At 45.4% G+C, this 21,449-nt stretch overlaps 1 protein-coding gene across 11 annotated transcripts in view; it reads right to left on the bottom strand.

Annotated features, from left to right (window-relative positions):
* SLC6A13 (solute carrier family 6 member 13) overlaps nt 1-21,449 on the bottom strand; it is a 42,892-nt gene that overhangs the window by 13,702 nt on the left and 7,741 nt on the right. For 6 of the 11 annotated variants that reach the window (XR_012419834.1, XR_012419835.1, XM_074006004.1 and 3 more), the window contains 5 exons: nt 10,693-10,827; nt 9,631-9,771; nt 4,050-4,134; nt 2,982-3,114; nt 937-1,071 (listed from right to left, as the gene is read on the bottom strand). Coding sequence is in view for 9 of the 11 variants with exons in the window: in XM_045364536.2 (XP_045220471.2) it covers nt 937-1,071; nt 2,982-3,114; nt 4,050-4,134; nt 9,631-9,771; nt 10,693-10,827 (629 nt within the window). In the remaining 2 variants the exon portion in view is untranslated. Of the gene's footprint in view, nt 1-936; nt 1,072-2,755; nt 3,115-4,049; nt 4,135-9,630; nt 9,783-10,692; nt 10,828-21,449 lie in introns of those variants that run through there. The other 5 variants (XM_074006005.1, XM_045364539.2, XM_074006008.1 and 2 more) reach the window with 3 other exon arrangements.

Here is a 21,449-nt window from a genome sequence, read left to right on the forward strand (position 1 = left end):
AAAACAGGTTTCAGTAAAGGAGACAGCCAAAACCCGCGAAAACCAAGATGGCGACAGAAGTGACCTCTGGTCTTCCTCACCACTCTTTACATGCAAATTAGTATGCGTTAGCATGCCTGAAAGACCCTCCCACCAGTGCCATGACAGTTTACAAATGCGAAGGGAGTTAACCTCTATGGTCTGACATGGGGGGAGAACCCTCAGTTTTGGGAATTCCACACCTTTCCGGAAAACTGATGAATAACCCACCCCTTGTTTAGCATATAATCGAGAAATAACCATAAAAATGGGCAACCAGTAGCCCTGGGGCATCCTACCTATGGAGCAGCCATTCTTTATTCCTTTATTTTATTTTATTTTATTTCATTTCATTTCATTTTAGAGACAGAGTCTCACTCTGTTGGCCAGGCTGGAGTGCAGTGGTGCCATCTCAGCTCACTGCAACATTCGCCTCCCGGGTTCAAGTGATTCTCCTGCCTCAGCCTCCCGAGTAGCTGGCATTACAGGCTCCCACCACCACGCCCGGCTAATTTTTGTATTTTTTAGTAGAGGGGGGGTTTCACTATATTGGCCAGGCTGGTCTCGAACTCCTGACATCAAATGATCCACCCACCTCGGCCTCCCAAAGTGCTGAGATTACAGGCGTGAGCCAGCACACCCGGCCTCCTTTACTTTCCTAATACGCTTGCTTTTGCTTTATTCTACTCCCCCCAAATTCCTTCTTGTGCGAGGTCCAAGAACCCTCTCTTGGGGTCTGGATTGGGACCCCTTTCCAGCAACAAACAGATATCTAGAGAAGGAAGGGTGCACCCCTGCTGCCACTGTGGACATCCTAGGGTAGTGCTAGGTGCGGGGGTTCCCTGCCAGAGTGCAGGGAAAGCCTGGAGCTCAGGTGCCCCAGGAGTCACGTGAGGGCTCCTGTCTGTGGTTTCTTACCTGGGGATCCCACAGACGCGTGAGGTTTGGGTACAGGTAAAACTGAATTCCTTGGGCTGCCCCAGGCAACGTCACCCCTCGAATTAACAGGACCACCAGCATGAGGTAAGGAAATGTGGCCGTGAAGTACACCACCTAGTCATGGGCAAATGAGAGACAAGGAGCTTGTGAGTGAGGAAGTGGCAGGGGCAGGAGGCAGGGGCAGGAGCTCCTCAGAAAAGGTCAAGGGAGTGTTCCTCCTGCTCCCAGCTCGCCTGCAGCTGTTTAGTTCTGTTGCGGGAAGTCAGGGACCCCCCGAATGGAGGGACCGGCTGGGAGCCACGGCAGAGGAACATAAATTGTGAAGATTTCATGGACATTTATCAGTTTCCAAATAATACTTTTATAATTTCTTATGCCTGTTTTTACTTTAATCTCTTAATCCTGTGGTCTTTGTAAGCTGAGGATGTACATCACCTCAGGACCACTGTGATAATTGTGTTCACTGTACAAATTGATTGTAAAACACGTGTGTTTGAACAATATGAAATCAGTGCACCTTGAAAAAGAACAGAATAACAGCGATTTTTGAGGAACAAGGGAAGACAACCATAAGGTCTGACTGCCTGTGGAGTCGGGCAAAAAGAGCCATAGTTTTCTTCTTGCAGAGAGCCTGTAAGTGGACGTGCAAGTAGGAGAGATATCACTAAATTCTTTTTCTAGCAAGGAATATAATATTAATACCCTGGGAAAGGAATGCATTCCTCGGGGGAGGTCTATCAATGGCTGCTCTGGGAGTGTCTGCCTTATGCAGTTGAGATAAGGACTGAGATACGCCCTGGTCTCCTGCAGTACGCTCAGGCTTACTAGGGTGGGGGAAAACTCCGCCCTGGTAAATTTGTGGTCAGACCGGTTCTCTGCTCTCGAACCCTGTTTTCTGTTGTTTAAGATGTTTATCAAGACAATACATGCACCACTGAACATAGACCCTTATCAGTAGTTCTGCTTCTGCCCTTTGCCCTGTGATCTTTGTTGGACCCTTATTAGTAGCTCTACTTTTGCCCCTTGTCCTGTTCCCTCAGAAGCATGTGATCTTTGTTAGACCCTTATTAGTGGTTCTGCTTTTTGCCCTTTGAAGCATGTGATCTTTGTACCTACTTCCTGTTCTTACACCCCCTCCCCTTTTGAAACCCTTAATAAAAACTTGCTGGTTTTGAGGCTCAGGTGGGCATCACGGTCCTACTGATATGTGATGTCGCCCCCGGCAGCCCAGCTATAAAATTCCTCTCTTTGTACTGTCTCTCTTTATTTCTCAGTTGGCTGACACTTATGGAAAATAGAAAGAACCTACATTGAAATACTAGGGGCCGGTTCCCTGATATAGTTCCATCTCCCCTATCCCTTGAGCCACAGCCTCCCCTCTTCCCTTCCTCCCTCCAGCTAAAAGCTCCCGCCTCCCCTGACACATATTCAATAAATATTTGTTGAGTGACTGAATGACATTTGGCATTCTCCCAACAAGTGTGCTTGGCATTCATGGCAAGGATTGTCAGATATGAAAAGATTTGTGACACATGACCCCTGTCCTCACATAGCTTAGCACAACCAGGCAGCCAGATTAGGAGAGGCCCCCAGGGCAAGAGTTCGGAAGAATTCAGAATGCCCTCTTTGCTCCAGGGCAAAGAGTCCCCCGGAATTCTTGAGTGGGTTAAGAGTCATTTTGAGATGAAGTGTCTTCATGGAATTCTTTTTCCAAAGAACTGTTGTATGAATTAGGGAACCATGACTCGTGTTCAATTTGCAATGTGCCCACACATCATCAATTCCAAGATCAGATTACCCTGGAAGTGTCCTTCCTGTCCTTCTTGCTCTCTTCCAGTCCCAAAATCCAGAAGCACGTGAATCCAGGAGAGGCACAGAAGCAAGGACGGAAGCTGCATCAAATCCTTGCTGGGTCATCGCCTCCCATCCTCGACGGGGCCACAGCTTCGAGAACTCCTGGGTGACAGCCCCTAGTGAGGACAGGGAGTCCGGGGATGGGAGGGGCAGGAGCTCCCCACACGAACCTTGCCTGTGGACTTGACCCCCTTCCAGATGCAGAAGTAGCAGATGACCCAGGCCAGCAGGAGGCACAGAGCCAGCTCCCAGCGCAGGGCCCCCAGGTGCTGGATCCCATCAGAGATCTTCAAGACCCGCCGCCTGGGGAAAGAAGGGTTGAACCTGGCTTACTTTTTCTGCTCAGTTTTGTGGCCCCGTTCCTGGGACAGTGGAGCCGAGCTGTGCCTCCCGGCTCTTGTCCAAAGGCTTCTCTGCTCTCTTTACATGAGGCCATCCTTAGCCCAGAGCTGGAGGTGGACATAAAAGTGGAGAATGGAGACTGCAGAGCTGGAGGTGGACATAAAGGTGGAGAACGGAGACTGCAGAGCTGGAGGTGGACATAAAGGTGGAGAACGGAGTCTGCAGAGCTGGAGGTGGACATAAAGGTGGAGAACGGAGACTGCAGAGCTGGAGGTGGACATAAAGGTGGAGAACGGAGTCTGCAGAGCTGGAGGTGGACATAAAGGTGGAGAACGGAGACTGCAGAGCTGGAGGTGGACATAAAGGTGGAGAACGGAGACTGCAGAGCTGGAGGTGGACATAAAGGTGGAGAACGGAGACTGCAGAAAGGTGGAGAATGGAGACTGTCCCAGGTAAGTTTGCTCCAAGTGCTTTCTCCCCAGCCAGGGGAAGGAGGTGCAGGCACCTATGTTCCCAACCAAGGTTTCAGGACTTTTTGACAGCAGGACTCTTGCCCTGGGTGAATATCAATACTGGGGGGAGGGGTGGGTCACAGTCCACACACTTGCAGCCACAGGGAGGAGGAAGTGCGGAGTGAGAGCACATATGCACACACACACTCTGACGAGGGGCAGGGGTGCAGGCAAGGAAGGCCAGGCACAGCCCAAGGAGAACTGCAAGAGTCTTATCTCTGAAACGAGTCCTGCAATAACCACAAACACGGGCACCACAGAAAAAAGCCACTTAGTGGAAATTCTTCCCTTGCTGTCTATTGAGAGTGACCTTGGTGTGACCTCCTCCCCATACCCTTCTTCTGAACACATGGCCCACACTGGGTGGGGAAGGGTCTCACTTACTCCCAGAACTCGATGACAGGAGAGGTGGCGTTCTCAGAGGTGCCATTCAGGGAGCTGTTGGTCTTCTGGAACTCCACACAGTGTTCTAGCCATGGGTCACGAGGAGGGAAAAAAGAGAAAAATCACCAGCCAGCATATGACACAACTAGAGAGCGGGATGAAATTCTAGGAGAATGGGAAGGAAGGTGTTTGGCAGAAGCCAGGCTAAGGTTATCTGCACAAAACATCCTCCCACACACGGTAACCTCAACAAACGCAGCTGACTCTCTACTGCACACTTGGACATGTGGGTACATAGATGCTTGGGTATATATTCTCCTTAAGCATGATCAGATGGCAACAGGAAAGATGCTCTCCAGACCAGCTGCTTCAAAGCACACTAACATTTCTAGGTAGGCACGCTGTGCAAAGTCACCACCTTTGAGGAATAATAAGAACGGTTTCTGGGGAAGTGACGTGTCAGAATGGCCAAGAGCACAGGCTGGAAGGCTCTGGCCTGAATGCTGACCCCCCGGGTATGAACTGTGCATCTGGGCGTAAGTTATAACTCAGTTCTCTGTGTTTGGCTTCCCTCGTCTCTAAAATGCAGATAGTGAGATCCATTACGTAGGATTGATAAGAAATTAAATGAAAACATGGATGTAGAGTGCTCAATAAATGGTCTCATTATTTGTATGTGACTTTGGAGTTTTACAAAGAGTATTGACTTTTTTATGTTTGATAAATACAATAATCCTAATCCTGGGAAATATTAAAACAGATACTGTTTTCCCCATTGTGCCCATGAAGACAGTGGATCGTCTTAGAAATGGCCTGTATCTGCTCATGAATGAGCAAGCGCAGGCCGGAACCCAGGTCAGCAAGTTGTCTGGGTTCCACCTTCAAAATACCTAGACGGATCCTTCTTGTCACCTCTACTACCACCACCCTGGTAGAGGGTAGGCACCATCCGCTCCCGGCTCCTACTTGGCCTTCAGTTTTCACCCTTGCTCCCCTCGTGAAATCTCCATTTTGTTAAACCTTAGATCACTCTATGTCACACCCCAGGTCAAGGCCTCCAATCGGTTTCCCATCCCACTCAAAGGAAGAAGCCGCAACCCCTTTAGTTGCCTTCAAGGCCCTACTGGATCCATTCCCGCACCGTTCCCTCAGCCACCTGCCCTCCCACAACCACCCTGTTCCCTGCGCACACGGGGCGTGTTAGGTGCCACCTCAGCTCCTTCCTCCTAGAGTTCTTGTCCCCCAGCTCAATGCCTCGTTCCCCTCCTCCTTGAGACCAGTGCTGAAGGGGCATCTCAGTAAGGCCGTTCCTGACCATGCCACTGAAAATTGCAGCCCCACCCATAAAACTCACAGTCTCTGTCTTATTTTCCTCCGTAGCCCGTCTTCTAACATGACATGTCCTGCTGCTTTCTAACTGGACACGTCTCACCCACTTGTTTTGTTTACGTCTCTACCTCCCGGACACGTCTCACCCACTTGTTTTGTCTACGTCTCTACCTCCCGGACACGTCTCAGCCACTTGTTTTGTCTACGTCTCTACCTCCCGGACACGTCTCACCCACTTGTTTTGTGTACGTCTCTACCTCCCGGACGCGTCTCGCCCACTTGTTTTGTCTACGTCTCTACCTCCCGGACACGTCTCAGCCACTTGTTTTGTTTACGTCTCTACCTCCCGGACACGTCTCAGCCACTTGTTTTGTCTACGTCTCTACCTCCCGGACACGTCTCGTCCACTTGTTTTGTTTACGTCTCTACCTCCCGGACACGTCTCACCCACTTGTTTTGTTTACGTCTCTACCTCCCGGACGCGTCTCGTCCACTTGTTTTGTTTACGTCTCTACCTCCCGGACACGTCTCACCCACTTGTTTTGTTTACGTCTCTACCTCCCGGACGCATCTCGCCCACTTGTTTTGTTTACGTCTCTACCTCCCGGACACGTCTCGTCCACTTGTTTTGTTTACGTCTCTACCTCCCGCCGCTAGAATGAGGGTGGCCAGGAGGATGAGGTCTTTGTTTTTGTTTATTACCATGTTCCCAGTGCTCAGAACAGAGCCTGGTATCATATAGCAGGAGCTCAACAAATATCTGTTGGGTGGTTGAAGGCCAGCTGGGAGCTCTGTCCACTAAACCATTCACTTCCTTGACACCGCAGCACACCCAGAAAAGCATTATTTCATCTTGGCAGGACGGCGTGTCTTGTGCTGTTCAAATGCTGGGCTCTGAGTAAAACCAGGCTCACCGGGAGAGATGTCAACAATGTCAAAAAATAACACTCAGGTATTCAATTTGCCTCAGAATTGTCCCAGAGACCGCCAGTCGATCCAAAGGAAGATAGGCCTAACGATGCCCTGAAGCAAACACTCTAGGCCACCAAAAATTGACAAAATCGTTTTAAGACGGCCTCCACTGAGATCTGGATAAAATCTTTACTCTCTGACGAGCTGGTTGTCAAGGCTGGTTTCAGTACACAAAGATATTTTTAAAAATAAAATAAAAACGAAGAAAAGAAATATATACATAAAGCTAAAGAATTACAATAAAACAGATTTTTTTTGGAGACCAAGTCTCTCTCTACTACCCAGGCTGGAGTGCAGTGGCACAGTCTCGGCTCACTGCAACCTCCACCTCCAGGCTCAAGCGGTCCTCCTGTCTCAGCCTCCCACGCAGCAAGGGCCATGGGTGTGTGCCACCACCCCGGCACAATTTGTGTATTTTTAGTAGAGATGGGGTTTCAGCATCTTGCCCAGGCTGGTCTCGAACCCCTGAGCTGAAGGGATCCACTGGCTTCAGCCTCCCAAAGTTCTGGGATTACAGGCGTGAGCCACTGCCCCCAGACTAATTATAATAAAACAGATCTTCAAACCTCGATTCATTCAGTCAATAGTTTTGAGTGCTTATGATAGAGCCAGCACCGTGCTAGGCACAGAAGCTGTGGAGATCAAGACACCTTTTCTGCTCTCACGATCTGATGACTAGTGGGAAAATCAAGTCAACAAGCAGAAGAAAAGTGAGGGAAGTGCAGCAGTAGGTCCGGGGCCAGTGCAGGTGCCACCAGACACATTTAAGAAGAGCCTCATGCGGTCTTGGGGTATCAGAGGAGGTACCCCCAAGGTTTACTTTCCCTTTGAAAAATCAGGGTGGAATGGAGGTGGTGGTAGTGATGCACAAAGACGTGCCTGGAAGGGGAGCAGCAAGTACAAGGCGAGGGAGGTAACGGTGAGGTGGTGACATAGACAGGCGTCAGGTCATGAAGGGATAAAGAATATCATGCTAACCACGCAAAATGCTTTTCCGGGTAAGTAAAGGATTCAAACTCCAGTTCAGAATTGAGTAACTTATCTGAGCAAGAAAGAATTGGGCCAGGTGCGGTGGCTCACACCTGCAATCCCAGCACTTTGGGAGGCTTAGGCAGGGGGATCACAAGGTCAGGAGTTCAAGACCAGCCTGACCAAAATGGTGAAACCCCATCTCTACTAAAAATACAAAAAATTAGCTGGGCGTGGTGGTGGGCACCTGTAATCCCAGCTACTCGGGAGGCTGAAGCAGAGAACTGCTTAAACCCGGGAGGTGGAGCTTGCAGTGAGCCGAGATCGCACCACTGCACTCCAGCCTGGGCGACAGAGCAAGACTCCATCTCGAACAAACAAAAAGATAAAAAAGAAAGAAAGAGTTAATCACGGCTAGCTCACTTCAAAGGGGTAGGGCCTCGCTGACTGGCACTGGAAGATACTTGGACAAGGAGGGATGTGCCAAGAATCCAAGCTGAAGAGTGTCCCCTGTGCTCTCCAGCCACGCTGTCCACTGGGGCAGCCACGAGCCACCTGTGGCTGTTTAAGTTAACATTCAATGCACATGTCAAAGTTCTGTTCCTCCGACCACTTGCCACATTTCAGATGCTCAATAACCACATGTAGGAGTCACGCCAAACCTACACTGGTTCACTGCGACTGCCCAGAAAAGGTAAATCAATAGATAACCACATGTAGCTGGTATTAATAGCTACCGTATTGGACAGTGCAAAGAACATTTTCATCATTACAGACAGTTCTTTTGGACAGCATTGCTCTAGATATTTTTGTTGTTGTTATTTTTTTTTTTTTTTTTTTTTTTTTGAGACACAGTCTCGCTCTGTCGCCCAGGCTGGAGTGCAGTGGCCGGATCTCAGCTCACTGCAAGCTCCGCCTCCCGGGTTCACGCCATTCTCCTGCCTCAGCCTCCCGAGTAGCTGGGACCACAGGCACCCGCCACCGCGCCTGGCTAGTTTTTTGTATTTTTAGTAGAGACGGGGTTTCACGTGTTAGCCAGGATGGCCTTGATCTCCTGACCTCGTGATCCTCCTGCCTTGGCCTCCCAAAGTGCTGGGATTACAGGCGTGAGCCACCGCGCCCAGCCTGTTGTCGTTACTTTCTACACATTAGAGTCAGTAGTTCTATTACCACGGGTGGCTCAGGTAGTCTTACAAGCACAGGAGAAATTACAGATATGCAGCACACAGCAACATTTCAGTCAACAGCGGATCACCTATATGACAGTGTTCCCATGTGATTATAAAATACTGCATCTTCACTGTACCTTTTCTAGGTTTCACTATGTTTAGATACACAAACACCTACCACTGTGCTACACATGCCTACAGTGTTCAGTACAGTATTACAGCACGCAGCCCAGGTGTGTGATGGGCTGTGCCATGTAGGGGTGTGTGTGTGCACTCTGTGATGTTCATACAGGACAAAATGCCAACAGTGCATTTCTCAGAGTGTACCCCTGTCATTCAGTGACACACGACTGCAATTGCTATTATAAATCACAGCGGACCCTTGAACAACATGGATCCGAACTGTGCGGGTCCACTTGTATGCGGATTTTCTCCCGCCTCTGCCACCCCGACAAGCAAGTCCGGATGAATTGCAAGTTTGAAAGACCCAAAATGTATCAGAAAGAAGATATGAGAAACAAATGAAGGAACAAGACACGTATCCATATATCAAACTAACTATATTCCAAGTTGATTTAAGTAAATGGCTAAGGCCGGGCGCGGTGGCTCAAGCCTGTAATCCCAGCACTTTGGGAGGCCAAGGCGGGTGGATCACGAGGTCAGGAGATCGAGACCATCCTGGCTAACACGGTGAAACCCCGTCTCTACTAAAAATACAAAAAACTAGCCGGGCGTGGTGGCGGGCGCCTGTAGTCTCAGCTACTTGGGAGGCTGAGGCGGGAGAATGGCGTGAACCCGGGAGGCGGAGCTTGCAGTGAGCTGAGATCCGGCCACTGCACTCCAGCCTGGGAGACACAGCGAGACTCCGTCTCAAAAAAAAAAAAAAAAAAAAAAAGTAAATGGCTAAACAACATAAAAGTGGTCAGTTCTCATTGAAGATGTTAATTTTTTCTTTAAAAAGTTCCTGACATTTTGCCTGTGAGGCTGGTGAATTGTCGATCTTATTCTTGACATAAGCTCTCCATGATCTGCTTGGGTGATTTCTGGTGTGTCCGTGTTAAGCTGGGATACAGGGACAATCCCACTTCCGGTGAACGTGGCAGAACGGGAGGAGGAAGCAGAACCTCGGGAGATGACCGTACCTGTGTTCCACTCATGGTGGCAGCCGCCCCAGGGCAGGTCGATGGTGAAGCTGCTGAAGAGGTAGAACAGGGCCCAGGCCAACACAATGATGTAGTAGACGTTGAGGAGGATGACGATCATCTGGGAGGCGTAGCCAATGCCTGCGGGGAAACTGCAGAATTGGGCTAGGGAAGGTGGACGGTGGTGGCATGCACCTGTCATCTCAGCTATGCGGGACGCTGAGGTGAGAGGATTATCTGAGGCTGGGAGTTCAATTTATCATTGAGCAAAACTGCTATTTTTGTAACTCTCTGTCAATCTATAATTATTTCAAAATAAAAACTTAAAGAAAATCCTATATATGGAGAAATAATGAAATTAAATACTGTAAATTTTAAATACTTGTATCAAGATAGAATTTTTTTTTTTTTTAAGAGGCAGAGTTTTGCTCTTGTCACCCAGGCTGGAGTGCAGTGGTGCAATCTCAGCTCACTGCAACCTCCGCCTCCCAGGTTCAAGAGATTCTCCTGCCTCAGCCTCCTGAGTAGCTAGGATTACAGGTGCCCACCACCACACCCAGCTAATTTTTTGTATTTTTTGTATTTTTGTATTTTAATTTCACCATGTTGGCCGGGCTGGTCTCAAACTCCTGACCTCAGGTGATCCACCCGCCTCGGCCTCCCAAAGTGCTGGGATTACAGGCATGAGCCACCACGCCCAGCCAAGATAGAACTATTAATGAAATAATTTTTTCTCATTTAAAGTTCTCTTTTAAAATTTTTATAATTGATTTAAATATGTCTTAAAATACAACAACATAGCTATGTATTTAAAACATATAGCTAAAGTAGCTTTGCACTCTACTTACTTAACCTAAAACCTTAGCCCCATCCTCGCTGCTGTTTCTCGCCCATTCTCTGATGGATCAGCTGACTAGCTTAGCATGCAGCCCACAAACCAAGGGTTTAGCCTAGAGACTCGCAGTCTTAACCTCAGAACTGCTACTAATCACTCAAGTCATTCCAAATAAGGCTCATAACCATGAATGAAGATGCTTTGGAATCAGGTACAGAGCTACTCACCCTCAAAGATGGGGCAGATCTTCCTCCAGGCTGTAACGCCCCCCTGACTGGTGTACTGGCCTAGTGCTGTCTCCAGAAGGAAGACAGGAACGCCACAGGTAAAGAGGAAGACGAGGTAGGGGATGAAGAAGGCACCTGTGGTTAGAAAACAGGCTGTTCATTTCCTGGGTCTGTTCTCCTCCTGGTCTGCACTCAGCTCCTCCCATGACCAACCCATACTGCCAGTCAGAATCTCGGAGGTAGGGAACATGCTAAGCCGCAGGAGACAGCTGCCTAGATGTTTGGAACCACAGCAGAGATCAAGAGTCACTGTGTTACTACACGGTCTCTTGCCTTTTTTCACTGCAAAGTTTCAGTCTATACCTATTAAAGTTTGTTCCCAGGCCGGGCGCGGTGGCTCAAGCCTGTAATCCCAGCACTTTGGGAGGCCGAGACGGGTGGATCACGAGGTCAGGAGATCGAGACCATCCTGGCTAACACGGTGAAACCCCGTCTCTACTAAAAAATACAAAAAACTAGCTGGGCGAGGTGGCAGGCACCTGTGGTCCCAGCTACTCGGGAGGCTGAGGCTGGAGAATGGCGTGAACCCGGGAGGCGGAGCTTGCAGTGAGCTGAGATCCGGCCACTGCACTTCAGCCTGGGCGACAGAGCGAGACTCCGTCTCAAAAAAAAAAAAAAAAAAAAAAATTAAAGTTTGTTTCCCACTGAACAATTACTGCCTAACACATAACTTTTGGCAATAACAAGGAGCCTATTAAAAAACAGATGTCTAGGAGCATTGGCAAAGCCCACAGTCTATAATTCTTTTCAAAGAAATCATTGCTCTTAATGTCAGGTAGTCTTTTAGTAGGCTGAAATCAGAAGCCCTTTCAGTCATTGTTGTGGTTTGAATGTATCCCCTAAAGTGTGTGTGTTGGAAACCTAATTCCCTCTGCAACAGTGTTGGGACGTGGAGCCTAATAAGATGTAAGTCATGAGGGCTCTGCCCTCATGAATGGATTAATGTTATTACTGTGAGAATGTGTTTATTATAAAAGTGAGTTTGGGCCAGGCACGGTGGTTCACACCTGTAATCCCAGCACTTTGGGGGGCTGAGGTAGGAGGATCACTTGAGCCCAGGAGTTCAAGACCAGCCTGGGCAACATGGGAAAACTCTGTCTCTAAAAGAAATACAAAAAAATTATCTGGGCATGGCTGTGTGTGCCTGCGATCCCAGCTACTCGGGAGGCTGCGGTGGGAGGACTGATTAAACCTGGGAGTTCGAGGCTGCAGCGAGCTGTGAGTGTGCCACTGCCCTCCCTCCAGCTTGGGTGACAGAGCAAGACCCTGTCAAAGAAAAAAAAAAAGGTTTATTTGGCTCTCTGTCTTTTGCATGAATATTCTCTTGCCTTTCTGCCTTCTGCCATGGGATGACACGAAAAAGAAGGCCCTCACCAGAGGTGGACTCCTGCCCTGGACTTCCCAACCTCCAAAACGATAAGAAATAAATATCTGTTCCTTATAAATGACCCATCTCAGGTGTTCTGTTGTAGCAACATGAAATGAACTAAGCTAGTAATCTGTCTCCTTCTGCTATGAGCATTGGCGGAGACAAGACTACTGGTGCCAGATACACTGATACTTTCTCTACCGTGGACCTGTCATCTGCTGGCAAAGTGGACGGGAGAATTCACGGGACACAGAATACCAGAGAAGAGACAGCTGCACAGAGAGGAAAAGCTGCTTATCGGCAGAGGGTCCCCCAAGCCTTCAACTGAGTACTAGTCAGTGCATACGTGTGAGAAAACTGAGGTGAGGGAAAGAACCATTCAAAATGATTAAAGGTAATGGTGCTCACATGCTGCCAGAGTAGATCATCTCAAGATTCACCAGGCATTAGGCAGAGTATGCAGAAGGACATTTCCTCAGTAATGGGGAATATTTATCCCTAGACTGAGCACACGTCTAGTCCTACCTAACAAATCTTAAAAGCAAGACGTAAAAAGAGCAAGTAACTTCACTGGTCCCAGAACAGAGCTCAAGAATATTTATAGAAATACGAAATTGGCCAGGCGCAGTGGCTCACGCCTGTAATCCTAGCACTTTGGGAGGCCAAGGCAGGCAGATCATGAGGTCAGGAGTTCAAGACCAGCCTGGCCAACACAGTGAAACCCTGTGTCTACTAAAAATACAAAAATTAGCCTGGCATAGTGGCTACTTGGGAGGCTGAGGCAGGATAATTCTTGAACCTGGGAAGCAGAGCTTGCAGTGAGCCGAGATTGTGCCACCGCACTCCAGCCTGGGTGACAGAGCGAGACTCCATCTCAGAAAAAAAAAATAAAGAAAATTTTTAAAAAGAACAGGTGTGCCTAAGTGCTGAGACAGTTTCAAACAGCTTAATGTAATGGGAGTCAATGAAAGAAATAAAAGGGTGAGAAAAAGCTTAAAGAAATAATAACTGAAATTTTTACAAATTTTATGAAAACTATAAACCTATAGATCCAAAAAGTTCAACAAACACCAAGACAAGGCCGGGCGCGGTGGCTCAAGCCTGTAATCCCAGCACTTTGGGAGGCCGAGACGGGCGGATCACGAGGTCAGGAGATCGAGACCATCCTGGCTAACATGGTGAAACCCCGTCTCTACTAAAAAATACAAAAAACTAGCCGGGCGCAGTGGCGGGCGCCTGTAGTCCCAGCTACTCGGGAGGCTGAGGCAGGAGAATGGTGTGAACCCGGGAGGCGGAGCTTGCAGTGAGCTGAGATCCGGTCACTGCACTCCAGCCTGGGCGGCAGAGGGAGACTCCGTCTCAAAAAAAAAAAAAAAAAAACACCAAGACAAAAAAAAATTTTTTTTAAACTAGTCCAAGGTGCATCATAATCACATTACTTAAACCAGAATATGGAGCTTTTAAGGGAAAACCTTAAAAGTCACCAGAGATAAAGGACACATATGTACAGACAAAGATAACATCAAATTTCTCATTTAAAACAATGCAAAAGAGAAGACAGTGATGACGAGGCACATTTGTTAAAGTAATAAAGGAGGGGGGCGGGAAAAAAAAGCTGTCAACCTGGAATTCTATACCCAGCAATAATACTGTTCAAAAATGAAAGTGAAATAACTGTTCCTTAAGACATGCAGAACCTGAAACGATCTATCACAAGCAGAACTGAACTATAAGAAATGTTGAAGAAACTCCTTCAGGGAGAGTGAAATGATATCACCAGATAGAAATATGAATCTACACAAAGTAATAAAGAACTTTAGAAATAGTAATTATATAGATAAACACATAGAATGTTTTTCTTGTTATTCAAATATTTTTAAATAATTGGTAAACAAAAATAAAAACAATGTAATATGGATTTTATAACATATAAAAATGTATAACAATAGCACAAAGATCAGGAGGAAAGAAATGAAACTGTAACATTTTAAGGTTCTTATATATACAAAGTGGTACGTTATCACTTGAAGATAAACTGTGATAAGTTAAAGATGTATACCACAAAGTTTAAAACAACCACTAAAATAACACAACAAAGTTACAGCTAATAAGCTAACAAAAACAAGAAAGCTAACAATGGAATAATAAAAAATATTCAATTATTCCAAAAGAAAGCAGGAGGAGAGGGAAAGGGGAAACAAATAACTGATAGTACAAATAGAAAACAAATAATAAGATGATAGAGTTAAACCTAATTATATGGATAATTGTATTAAATGCAAATGGTCTAGGTATCCCAAATAAAAGACAGAGATTGTTAGATTGGCTTTTAAAAAACTGACAAGACTCAACTATATGCTGCCTTAAAAAAAATGACTTTGAATAAAAAAGACACGAAGAGGTGAAAAGTAAAAGGATAGAAAGATATACCATGCTAATACTACTCAAAATAAATCTGTAAAGTTTATCTTAATGTTACACAAAGTAAATTTCAGAGCAAAGAATATGACCAAGGGTGAAGAAGGTCATTTCATAATGACTAAAGGGTCAATTACTCGAGGGTCCATTAACCAATCAGTATTTCAAGTGCATATTCACCTAATAACAGAGCTTTAAAATACATGAAGCAAAAACTGACAGAACTACCAAGAGAAATATATAAACTAATTCCTGATAAATGTTAAAAATTTTAATAGCCCTCTCTCAATAATTTATAGAATAAGTATACAGAAAATCAGTACAGACATAAAAGATTTGAAAATTATGTCAACCAACTCAACTTAGTTGACATTTATTGAATATTCTATCCAGCAGTCCAACAGCAGAATATACATTAGTTTCAAGTGAGCACGAAATATTCTAACAAGATAGGCCCATATCCTAGACCAGAGAACAAATCTCAGTAAGTGTAAAAGGATCCAAGTAACATAAAATCGGTTCTCTGACTAAATTAGAAATCTATCAGAGAAAGACATTTGGAAAATTTCCACCTATTTGGAAATTAGGTAACACATTTCTAAATAGCCTATGGCTCTATTGAAGTAATCAAAAGAGAAATTATAAAGTATCTTTTTTTTTTTTTTTTTTTTGAGACGGAGTCTCGCTCTGTTGCCCAGGCTGGAGTGCAGTGGCCGGATCTCAGCTCACTGCAAGCTCCGCCTCCCGGGTTCATGCCATTCTCCTGCCTCAGCCTCCCCAGTAGCTGGGACTACAGGCGCCGCCACCGCGCCTGGCTAGTTTTTTTCTATTTTTTTTAGTAGAGACGGGGTTTCACCGTGTTCGCCAGGATGGTCTCGATCTCCTGACCTCGTGATCCGCCCGCCTCAGCCTCCCAAAGTGCTGGGATTATAGGCTTGAGCCACCGCGCCCGGCCTAGAAAGTATCTTGAATGGAATGAAATGAAATCCAGTATCAAAATGTGTGGCATGCTGCTAAAGCAGTACTTAGGAGATTTACTAAATGATAAAAGAAGAAAAGTTTCAAATCAATTACCTCAGCTTCCACCTTAAGAAATGAGAAATTATTGCTGAAATGAGGGTGTAGGGAGGGAAGGAAGGAAGGGAGGGAGGAGGGAGAGAGGAGGGAGGGAGGGAGGGAGGGAGGGAGGGAGGGAGGGAGGGAGGAAGGAAGGAAGGAAGGAAGGAAGGAAGGAGAAGGATAAGAGCAAATGAAAGCCAAAGTAAGTCAAAGGAAATAAAAATCAAAGTGGAAATCAATAAAATGGAAAACAGGAAAATAGAGAAAATCCATGAACCAAAAGCTGGTTCTTTGAGATAATAAAATTGATAAAATTTTAGAAGATACAAATTATCAGCATGACGAATGAGAGGTATCATCAGTAAAGGTTCTATATATATATTAAAACAATAATAAGAAAATATATGAAGAACTTTATGCCAGTAAGTGCAACATATATATAGGTAAAATAAAAAATTTTCTCAAAAAACACAACTACCAAAGCCCACTCAAAAAGAAATAGTCTGAATAGCCCTATAACTACTAAGGAAAATTCGTTTTAGGTTTAAACCCATCCCACAAAAATTTCCAGGCTCAAATGACTTCAGTAGTGAATCCTCCAAATATTTAAGGAAGAAATAACAACAATTCTACACAAACTCTTCCAAAAAATTGAAAAGATGGAATGCTTACCCAACCAATTTTATAAAGTGAGCATTACCCTGATAATAAAAGCAGACAAATACATTATAAGAAAAGAAAGTTAAAGATCAATATATGTCATGAACATAAATGCCAAAATTCTAAACAATTTTAGGAAATCAAACCTAACAATATGTTAATAGGACAACATATTATATAGCAATGTTTATCCCAGGGATACAAAGTGGGTTTAGCAGTTTTAAAAATCAACATACTGCTGTAGTCTCCAGCTCCTAAAATAAATGGATAAACAAATAAATAATGTGACTCATCCTGTTAACAAAAGAAAAGCTATATGATCATTTCATAGGTACAGTAAAGTATTTGACTGAATCCAACAATCATTCCTAATGAAAACTGCCAGCAATGATGATGAGAAGAGAACTTCCTCAACTTGATAGAGGGCATCTACAAAAAACCCTGCAGCTAACATCATACTTAATAGTGAAAGACTGCTAAGACTGAGAATAAAACAAGTGTCTATTCTTACTACTTCTATTCAACATTGTACTGGAGATTCTAGCCAAAGCAATAAGGCAAGATAAGGAATTAAAGGTTATTCCAATTTAAAAGGAAAATAATAACACTGTTTTATTCTCAGAAGACATGATATTCTACATAGAAAATCCTTTGGAATACACACACAAAAAAACCCTACTAGAACCAATCAGTGAGTTTAGTAAGTTTGCAGGATACAGGATGGGCATATACAAATCAATTGTATATGTATTAGGAACAAACAACCATAAATAAAATGTAGGAAATAATACCATTTACAATAGCATCAAAAATATGAAATACTTAGGAATAAATCTGACAAAAGTTGTGAAAGATATATATACACTCACAACTACAAAACATTGCTGAGGGAAATTAACAAAGAGCTAAATAAATGGAGAGTCATACCATATTCAGGATCAGAAGACTTAATATCATTAAAATCTCAATTCTTTCCAAATTGATCTATAGATTTAATACAATCCTAATCAAAAGCACAACAGACTTTCTTGTAGAAATTCACAAATTATTTCTAAAATTCATCTGAAAATGCTAAGGACCCAAAATAGCCAAAACAAAAACAAAAACAAAAACAAAAACAAAAAAACAAAGAAAAGGGCTGGGCGCGGTGGCTCACGCCTGTAATCCCAGCACTTTGGGAGGCCGAAGTGAGCGGATCACAAGGTCAGGAGATCGAGACCATCCTGGCTAACACGGTAAAACCCCGTCTCTACTAAAAATACAAAAAAAAAATTAGCCGGGCGAAGTGGCGGACGCCTGTAGACCCAGCTACTCGGGAGGCTGAGGCAGGAGAATGGCATAAACCCGGGAGGTGGGGCTTGCAGTGAGCCGAGACCGCGCCACTGCACTCCAGCCTGGGCAACAGAGCAAGACTCCGTCTCAAAAACAAAACAGAACAAAACAAACAAACAAACCAACCAACCTACCTTTGAAAAAGAAGAACTGAAGTAAAATTGTAGGCTTAATTCCACCTGGTATTTATATTATCCTCAAGCACAGTAATGAAGACAGTACTGGTGTCAAAATAAACAGATCAATGGAACAGAGTAGAATTCATCAACAGACCCACATACACACAAACAACTAATTTTTGATGAAGGAATAAAGGCCGTTCACTGGAAATAGGATAGTCTTTTCCACAAATGGTGTTGCATAAGTGAATACCTACACAACCTCTGAGAAATGAACTTCAACCCATCCCTTCACTGCATACAAAAATTAACCCAGAATGAAACATAGACCTAAATGTAAAACCTGAAACTATAAATCTTCTAGAAGAAAACATGAGGCCTTGGGTTAGGCAAAGATCTCTTTATATGACATCAAAAGTATGGTTTGTAAAATAACTAATTGATAAACCAGACCTCATCTTTATTTATTTATTTATTTAAAATGCCTTCTCTTCAAAAGACACTGTTAGGAAAAGGAAAACAGTCCAGGTGCAGTGGCTCATGCCTGTAATCCCAGCACTTTGGGAGGCCAAGGCAGGAGGATCTCTTGAGCCCAGGAGTTTGAGATCAGACTAGGCAACATAGTGAGACCTCGTCTCTACAAAAAAAAAAAAAAAAGTTTTTAATTTTCTGGGCATGGTGAAACACGCCTATAGTTGCAGCTACTTCTTGGGAGGCTGTGGTGGGAAGATCATTTGAGCTCAGAAGGTCAAGGATGCAGTGAGCTGTGACTGCACCACTGAACTTCAGCCTGGGCGACAGTGAGATCCATCTCAAAAAAAGAAAAGGAAAATTACAAAACACAGAATGAAAAAAAAAGTATTCGTAAAATGCATTTCTGTTAAAGGACTTGTGTGTTAGAATATATGAAGACACCTCAATAACAAAGGATAAACTACTGATATGTGAAAACTGTAAATGAATCTCAAAATAATTATGTTGTATCATAATTATCAAAATATGTATGATTCCATTTATATAATGTTCTAAGAAATGCAAACTAACATATGGTGGTATCAAATTATCATAATTATCAACACACTGTATGATTCCATCTATATAATATTCTAAGAAAAGCAAACTAGTTTAGTTTGCATTTAGCATAATTACTGATTGCACTGGGATACGATGGCAGGAGTGAAGTTGGGAGGAAGGAATTAGAGACAGAAGAAACTGTTTTGGAGGTGATGGACATGTTTATTATCTCAATTGTGGCAGTGGTTTCATGGGTATATACGTATCTCAAAATTTATCAGATTGTACACTTTAAATATGTGTGGTTTATTGTAAGTTAATGAGGAACCCAGTTCTCCAGGTCTTCACCTTCCACTTCTCAAGGTTGTAATCTACACAACCATAATTCAGGCACTAAGGGAGACTTGATGATGAGGACAAAGAAAGAAAGGCAGCAAATAATTCGGCCTGAGAAGTCCATAAATCAATCCAAGGTTTGCTGAGCAGGAGGGAAAACAGGAAAGAGAGAACCCAGCAGCTGACAGGAACAGTCACTGAGGAGAGCCCAGTCCAGAAAGCAACAGCGATGGGCCCAGCCCAAGCCCCTCCCCATATTCACGTTGCCTGCTCTTTCTCTACAAACCAAGCCAACGTTTAACTGCACTGGGCCCCGTGGTCAGCTGCTCCCACCTCTGCTGCTTGGCAGCCTGCCAAGAGGGACAAAGTCCATAGCTGCAGGGGGGAGCTACAGGCCCTAGAAGTGTGAGAGGGGTCGGGGCAGGAGGAGGCCAAGGGGGGCCAGGTGCAGACTGAGGAGTCCTGAAGGGCATTCCGCCTCTTCCCCTCCGCAGGCACCACCGTCACAAGATGAAGTTAGTCCTGGGGATGGCGGGCGGAGTTCACAGTTCCCTGCACCCCGTATCATGTGTACTAGTCTCCTCAAAAATTCTAAAACGTGCTGGCATTGTCTCCGTGAGATGGGAGAGGCTACATACCATCCCAGAAAGGAATCACTCTCTTGGCCCCCCTTCTCAAAAGCAGCAGCTCTGTGGTGTCACCAGCTGATTTCTTAAGGCATAAACGGACGATCGTCCACTCGAGCAACAGAAGAGTGAGGAGCTTCCAAGAGGCATTATGTGCTGTCCTCGGCCTGAGCCTGACCAACAGCGGGCCCTGAGTCATTAACTGCACTTGATAACACACTGTCACGCACTGCTAGATAACCATTACTTTTATAGGAACATACGAAAAACGCTTCTTACTTCTCTTTATTCTCCGCTATCTAGAAACAGCAAAGGGCTAATGGTTTTCCTTCCTGCCAAGGGAATCCTCTGTGTGTGGCCATCCCCGTGCACCTTCTTTACAGGCTGGAGCTGCGGGGTCTTTCCCCTCCAGGCCCTTCCGAGAGGTCCTGCTGCCGTGGCCTCACATGGGGCCTCCAGTCCCAAGTTAATTCTGGGTGTTGAGCAACTCGGCCAGGGTCCAGGCAGCTGGAGAGGTCTCAGCTGAAGGCCCGTGTTCTGAAGCACCAGGACCTGGCTCTGAAGAGGAGCTGGAGGGGACAGGGAGGAAGTCCTCACAAAAGGTCGTCTCCAGCTGGTGTCCTGAGACCAGTGGAAAAAATTAAAGGTTCTTGGCATGGGTAACTTCTGCCCCTAGTGAAATTTCAGCAACCTGGACTTAGAAATTAAGTGAAAATGTTGGCAGACGGTTTTTTCATCTGGGCTGAGATAGGCAGGAAGGTGGTTTAAATTCCCTGCTGGCTACGGACAGTCCTGTTACCAGAACCCTCTCCCGCTGCCTTCTTCCCGCATTAGGCCTCCTGCGTTATCCAGCATCTCCTCGTCCCATGACTGGAACTTTGGCTGGGCAGGCCCTAGTAGAAAATCACATTTGCTTTCCCTCCTGGCAGCTGAGGGTGGAGGGCTGGAGGAATAGTTCAGATGTACAGCTTCCTCAGCCGCCTCGCCAGCTCAGGGCCCCAATCACTAAGGCTGCCTGGTCACTGGCACACTGTGGCTGCTACGCAGGACTCACACGGCCTCCTTCTGCCCAGAAGGGAAATACACAACGAAGGGTGGATTTTACCTGCTCCCACATTTTGCCCCAATAACCCACACTTACTATCTCCAATTATTTTCTCCCCATCTCCCCCATTATCTTAAATCCATTTCAATCAGTCATTGCCCCCAGCCCTCCACTGTAACCGCTCTTACCAAGGTCATCAGTAACTTCCCAGCTGCTAAAACCAACAATCAATTTCCTCTCCTCATTTTTTAAACCTATCCGCAGCCTTTGCTGCAGTTAATCTCTCCCTCCTCCCTGATGGGATTCCTTCACTTGGCTTTCCAAAACACTTCATTCTCTCGGTTTTCATCCTGCTTTACCAGTTTCTCATTTTCTGTCTCCTCTGCTGGTTTCTCATCTTCTCCCAGACCCACTAAAGGTCCTTACTTTCTTTTCTTATACCATCAAAATGCTAATGGTCCCCAAATGCACACCTCCAGCCAGATCTCTCTCACCAACTCCAAACTCACATTCTATTGCCCAGTTGCCATTTCCACTTCCACATCCGATAGATACCTCAACTCAACTTTCCCAAAATTCACCCCCTTACTTTCCCTTCAAAACCTGCTCCTCTGGGGTGAGGCACAGTGGCTCATGCCTGTAATCCCAGCACTTTGGGAGGCCGAGGTAGGCGGATCACTTGAGGCCAGGAGTTTGAGACCAGCCTGGCCAACATGGCA

Source organism: Macaca fascicularis, chromosome 11 (assembly GCF_037993035.2).
Source record: "Macaca fascicularis isolate 582-1 chromosome 11, T2T-MFA8v1.1".
Classification (NCBI taxonomy): domain Eukaryota; kingdom Metazoa; phylum Chordata; class Mammalia; order Primates; family Cercopithecidae; genus Macaca; species Macaca fascicularis.